Here is a 6,291-nt window from a genome sequence, read left to right on the forward strand (position 1 = left end):
AACTCATGCCTTCGGTGGTCGCTGCTTGTGTGTGCCCTGACCGGGGATCGAACCTGCAACCGTGGTGTGTCAGGAGATGCTCTAACTGACTGAGCTGCCCAGCCAGGGCTTCTTTCCCTTTACTTGCCAGCAGAAGTCCACGGTTGGGTCTCCTGGGCCTGGTGGGATCACGTGCCCACCCCCAAGCTGAATAGCGTGGCCCGAAAGCCAGAACATTCCGGTCCGCCCAGTCCAGGTCACCCCTTCAGCAGAGGACAGTCGGTCCTCCAGAAGCAGCCCTCCCGGCCCCCCTGTGTCTGCCTAACCATCTGTACACAGGGACACACACACGCACAGGCATACACTGCACACTTACGACCGCATGCTCACATGCACATGCGTGTGTGCTTGTCTAGATCCATGCGGACACATGCACATACAAAGCTTCCCCGTGCAGAAGGAGCGGCCCTTGTGTTCACTAGCCTGTCCCGTGCCCCTGGACAGGCAGAGCCGGCTCTGTGTCTCGGGCCCCTTGGCCCTGACGGCGCCCGTCCCCCTGGTCCAGGAGTCTCTGATCTGAGGTCCGGCCTGTGATGGACTCGGAAGGCACCCACTGGGTCTGCACCTCCCAAGTTGGGCCTGCCAGGGCAGAAGGGCAGATGAGGGTTTGGGGGGGACAGCGATGAGCTGACAGGGTCCTGGGCAAGGCCCCTCAGGAGTTGGGAAAGGTCTGGCACGTTGCACTGTGAGCTCCCGGGGTATGTGCACCAGGCTGGAGGAGCTGCGGGGTGTTCTGAGCCAAGACTCCAGCCTGGGGGCTTCTGCCTTAGAAGCCTTTAACACCCTGACCCCCACTACCTAGAGGTGGCTGGCACCCCCCTCAGAGGAGAGGGCTGTTTCACCTGCCGCAGGCCACACCCCTGCACAGCTCTTGAGAATGGGCCAAGGGTCAAAGGGCAGGGAGTCCGGGAGCCCCTCGTCCCCTTCAGCTCCCGCTGTCCTTTCAGCCTTCTGGCCTGGGTGACACTAACTTGGCTTAGGGGCAGCCCCTCTGGCCTGCAGGGCTGGGTTGGCTGCCCGATGTCTGGCTCCCGGCTGAGAGCCTGCTGGCCAGACTCCCCCCGCCCTGAGACAGCGGGCCTGCGCGTGGAGACCCCCAGCCACTGCAGGGCAGGCTCCCTGGAGTGCTGGCCCCACAGCGCCTTATCCAGGGGCCTGTCAGGGAGCGACAGCCTGAGCCACAGAAAGGCACACCCCGCTGTCCTGCCTTCGCAGTGACTGGCCTGGCCCTCACATCGGCCTCGGCTGGTGCGGGTTCCGTGGTCAGTGTCGCTGCTGCAGAGCACGCGGCCCAGCCAGTTGGCCTCTTAGAAAAGTCGGGGATGTGTGGCTTCCCTTGTCCTGGTCTCTTTCTCCAGCAGCCCTTCCCTTCTTGGGAACAGGAAGCCCCAGTGGCTTTCACCCACGTTCTAGCAGCTTAGACGTGATGGGAGGTGGGAAGTGTCTTTCTCCCAGGGGTTCAGGCAAAGGTGGGTGGCATGTCTCTGGCTTTGGAGCCCCCCTGGGAGCTCGGTGCAGCGGGCAGCGGAGGATGGGAGGTGGGACTGGCCAGACCTAGATCTGTGCCCGCTGCTGGGATGAGGTGGCTCCCAGTGGGGAGCCCCACGGACCAAGGGGGTGGGGTTGTGGGAAGGGGCGTGGCTTCTTGCCAAAAAATGCACCTGGAGTCCAGGAGGAGCCGGGTGGGCAGCTGTAACTGCCCGTCACAGCAGGGAACCAGCGGATTGAAGGTAGCAGGGGGCCACCGGAGAAGGGAGGGAATTCCCATGCAGGTTTCTCAGGTTTAGGCCCCAAAATTGGCTTCGAGCTGCCTGGGAGGAGCTGGCCTTGCTCCATGACCCCCACCCCCTGCAGGTGTGCTCTGCGGCCCCCACCTGTGCGGCAGCCACCCAGCCACTAGACCCTGGGCAGCACCGCCCGCTACTCCGCCCCGCACTGTCCCTGGCCACACTGTCGCTGTCTGGAAGTTGGGGTCAGCGTAGGCAGCTCTCATGACCCTGCAGGTCCACAGCAGGCGTGGGGTCTGTGGGCCTCGAGACATCTTCGTCAACACTGCTCTGGAACGGGGAGTCGCAAGTCCCTGTTGGAGGGATGAGGTGTCCCCATTAGAGTCAGCCGGGGCCTCACTTCCCTTCGCCCCTCCGACTGCTAAGTTCGAGGAGGGTCTGCGAACTGCAGGGCTGGGCAGAGGCCCCGGGGACCACGCCCTGACCCCCCGTGCCACGTGTCCCGCAGCGCCGCGGCATGAAGGGCAAGGCCCGCAAGCTCTTCTACAAGGCCATCGTGCGCGGCAAGGAGATGATCCGCATCGGGGACTGCGCCGTGTTCCTGTCGGCCGGCCGCCCCAACCTGCCCTACATCGGCCGCATCCAGAGCATGTGGGAGTCCTGGGGCAGCAACATGGTGGTCCGAGTCAAGTGGTTCTACCACCCCGAGGAGACCAGCCCGGGCAAGCGCCTCCACGAGGGCCAGGTGGGCGCTGCGCGGGGTCCGGGCAGGGCGGCCCCCTGGGGCCTGGGGCGGGGGGAGGCCGGCCCGGGCTCACCACCGCCCCTTGGCCCTGCACACAGCACTGGGACCAGAAGTCCGGCCGCAGCCTCCCGGCAGCCCTGCGGGCCTCCAGCCAGAGGAAGGACTTCATGGAGGTAGGAGGGTAGTGGGGCAGCGGGGCAGGCGGGCAGGGCACCGTCACAGACCCTCCCCACAGCCTGGGGTGGCTCCAGGGCTGTCTCGGCCTCTGCTGCTGCTTCCTGCTCTCTGCTCTGTCTCTGCCACTCGGGTCTCTTATGCGTCAGGTCTCTGTCGCTTGGCCTGCGTCTCGTTTCTTTCTGCCTCTTGGTTTTGCTGTCTCCCAGTCTCTCTGTCTCTGTCTCTTGATCTCTGTCTCAGCTTCTGGGTCTCCTAGTTCTGTCCTTTCTTGTCCTCGGTCCCCCTCAGTGTCCCTCTGTCTCTGGGTCCCTGCCCCCGAGCTTCCCTGGCCCATGGGTCCGGGAGGTCTTCTCACGCCGGCCGTCCGCCCACAGCGCGCGCTGTACCAGTCCTCGCACGTGGACGAGAACGACGTGCAGACGGTGTCGCACAAGTGCCTGGTCGTGGGCCTGGAGCAGTACGAGCAGATGCTCAAGACCAAGAAGCACCAGGACAGCGAGGGCCTGTACTACCTCGCCGGCACCTACGAGCCCACCACGGGCATGATCTTCTCCACGGACGGCGTGCCCGTGCTGTGCTGAGCCCGCGGGCTGTGGCTCGGGCCACGCGTGTTGGTCGTGTGCATGCAAGTGTGCCCGTGGACATCCTGGCGTGTGAGTGTACGTGTGTGTGCCCGTATGCATGCACCTGTGTGCACACATGTGCACATGTCTCCGGCCCCCCTTTCGAACCTCCTCTGAGCCTCCCAAGAGGGGGCTCCTCGCCGCCGTCAGGGCATGGCTCTGCCCGGTCCCCGGGGCCGCGCCCAGCACCTTGTAAGCACTTGGCCAGGCTGTGCCCGGGACCCCGCGCCCCAGCTCACACAGACTGAGAGGGCGCTTCCGGGGAGCCAAACTGACACCCACTCTGGGGTTCCTGCTGCTTGTGGGTCCTCCCGGGGCCCCCAGTGCTGGGCTTCCCCTCAGCATGGAGCCCACCCTAAGCCTCCCATCATGCGGTGGGGGCAGCCCGATGCCCACCAGCTGCACTGGCCAGGCTGGGCCTGCCCTGGGCGCCTGCCACAGGCCTGGCCCCACCCCTCTCAGGACAGCCTGGACTTGGGGAGCAGAGCCAGGTGAGCGGGGAGCCCGGCAGCGTTGGCCAGGCACCAGGTGGAGGGGGCTGCGTGCCCTGAGGCCCCCTGGTCCAGACCCTCACACTACAGACAACCCAATGGTGCTGAAATCCTGGTCCCAGCCACACCCGGAGGGAGGCGGCAGTTCTTAACCTGTACAGTTTTATTGTACCGAGACTCTTCCCCTGTATCATACACCTTTAAATGGAGTCAACTTTTTAATTATATATATAAAGATAAATATATATAAATATATATAAATATAAACTTTTTAAAACTGTGAAAAAATAGTTATGAAATTATAAAAAAAAAAAGCGAACACATTCTGACGTGCAGAATATTATTTTTTATTTCCTGTTAGATTGTGAGTGTCTAGCAAGCACCCAGCTTCACGGGCCTTCCCTTGTCCCATGCACACCCCCCCACCCACCCACCCCCGGCCCAGGTGTACTGTACTTACCCCCAGATGTTGGAGGAGTTAGGGAGAGCAGAGGCTGAGGGAGGAGGGGCCTGCGAGCCCTGTTTGGCCCAGGAAAGCACTTAGCAGCCCGGTGACCTCCAAGGAGACCGGAGGCTTTGTCCAGACAATCTTAAGGGAAGGAAAAGCCAGACTTTGGTTTTATTTTTGGGGGGAATTATTGTTTTCCTTTTTTGTTTTTTAAGTTTCTTTTGGAATTTTGTTTGTTGGCGAATACTGTGTGATCTTTTTCATAAAAAGAAGAAAAGAAAAGAAAAAGCTATAATTGGAAAACTACCGTTGTCTGGAGTGGTTCATTTCAGGGCCCGGGGTGGGCTTGGGGTCCGGATGTGGCTCTGGTGAGGGTGGGGTGAGGGCAGCTGACATTTCAGGGCACAGGTGCTGGGTGCTGCCCGGGGCACTGGCCCCTGGCCGTAGGTGGCTATTTAAATTGCAGTTAATTTACATCAAAGGAAAAGTTTCTGGGTTGCACCAACCATGTCCCACAGGTAAACAGCCAGACCTCACTAGTGGCCACTGTACTCGCCCTTTGAGTCCCATGCGTCATTGCTAAAATTCGTGTGAGAAACGCAGAGTTTATGAAAAATGTCTGTAAAAACATTATTATTCATAATAATTTGCTGAAAATTTCACGACATATAGTAAATACAATTTTTTAAGCAGTGGCCTTTGATGCAATTTAGCAAAAAATTTATTGCATTAAGATTATAACAATTTTAGAAAAAATAAATTTCTTCAATATGGCTTTTGAAGTATAATATAGGGCATAATTTAAAACCTATGATTCTAATTTGAAAACACGTAGCAACATGGATAACAAGGAAAAAGTACACCAAATTTTTGAAGAAAAAAAACTTCATAGTGTACAGAAAAAGTGAACACAAACAGCATTCACACTAGAGACATAGCAATAGATATCAACAATGAAAGTTTATAAACAAAAATGAAACGCATAAACTACAGTAATAGTAAAATGTTCATACATTAACACTTGTGGCTACTGACACACCGTGGGTGCAGCCATTTGTCACATGCCACACATGCTGTTCTCGACCGGGTTTTTGTTTCCGGTGCTGAGTATCCCTTACACGATCTTAGCTTTCTTTCTGGAAGCATCTTTACGCCATGTACGTGAGGGACCTGGTGGATCTTCACTGCTGGACTTGTTAACAGTGTTCCTAACCTCATGCCGTTCTCTGGCAGGCTCTTCTGTCAGGGAGGGGTTGAAGTTCAATCGCGACTGTTCCCACCTAAAAAGTTTTCCTTATAAAGAATCACGCACTCGGCAGCATTCCCGACAATACATTGCACACAACCTTCTTCCAATACTTCAATGTTTTCATCCAAATGCAGGTAACGCATCGCATGAACACTGTAGAGTTTTGAGGATTGCAAAGATAAATGAAATTATAAAGACGGTTTAAAATGTAAGTATAAATTATAACTATTTGAACAAGCGTAAAAATTAGAAATTTGGATCAACATGAGAAAAATGTTATCAATATATAACCCGAGGTACAAAAAAAAAAACAGGAATTATCCCATTGTTGCTTACATTTATAGCCATCGAAAACAGGCGCTGGGAGCGACGCTGGCACTTTTAGGAAAATTTGTCAGCATCGCTCACAGCGACGCTGGCACTCGAAGGGCTGAGCAGCCCGGGTAGGGAACGCGTTTCTCGGTGCGGAAGGTCTGGCCACCGCGGGGCTGCGCCGGGAGGCGTCTCCTCCACAATCCGAGCTGAGCCCCGGCTGCCGCGGCGCAGGGCACCGAGCGCCGGCCTGCTAACCAGTCGCCGGTTCGATTCCCAGTGAGGGCACGTGGGGGCGCACAAGAGCAACCACACACTGATGTTTCTCTCCCTCTACTCTCTCCTCCCCTCCCTAAAAATAAAATCTTTGAAAAAATTAAAAGTTCAAGCTGAGCGTCCCCCAAGCCCGCCCCAGCCAACCCACACTGAAGACGATGCTGACGGTCCTGATGGACCTGAGCCGGCGCGGAGACGAGGGGT

General features: G+C 57.3%; 1 protein-coding gene across 4 annotated transcripts in view; it reads left to right on the plus strand.

Moving 5' to 3' along the window:
* The window catches only part of TNRC18 (trinucleotide repeat containing 18), a 71,508-nt gene extending 66,952 nt beyond the window's left edge, over positions 1 to 4,556 (plus strand). For all 4 annotated transcript variants that reach the window (XM_090288660.1, XM_090288662.1, XM_090288661.1 and 1 more), the window contains 3 exons: positions 2,275 to 2,511; positions 2,610 to 2,684; positions 3,063 to 4,556. In XM_090288660.1, the coding sequence (XP_090144786.1) occupies positions 2,275 to 2,511; positions 2,610 to 2,684; positions 3,063 to 3,269 (519 nt within the window). In that variant the 3' untranslated portion in view covers positions 3,270 to 4,556. The remainder of the gene's footprint in view (positions 1 to 2,274; positions 2,512 to 2,609; positions 2,685 to 3,062) is intronic.
* The last annotated feature ends 1,735 nt before the right edge of the window (positions 4,557 to 6,291 follow it).

Source organism: Furipterus horrens, unplaced genomic scaffold, assembly GCF_987537825.1.
Source record: "Furipterus horrens unplaced genomic scaffold, mFurHor1.1.pri manual_scaffold_10, whole genome shotgun sequence".
In the NCBI taxonomy this organism is placed as follows: Eukaryota; Metazoa; Chordata; class Mammalia; order Chiroptera; family Furipteridae; genus Furipterus; species Furipterus horrens.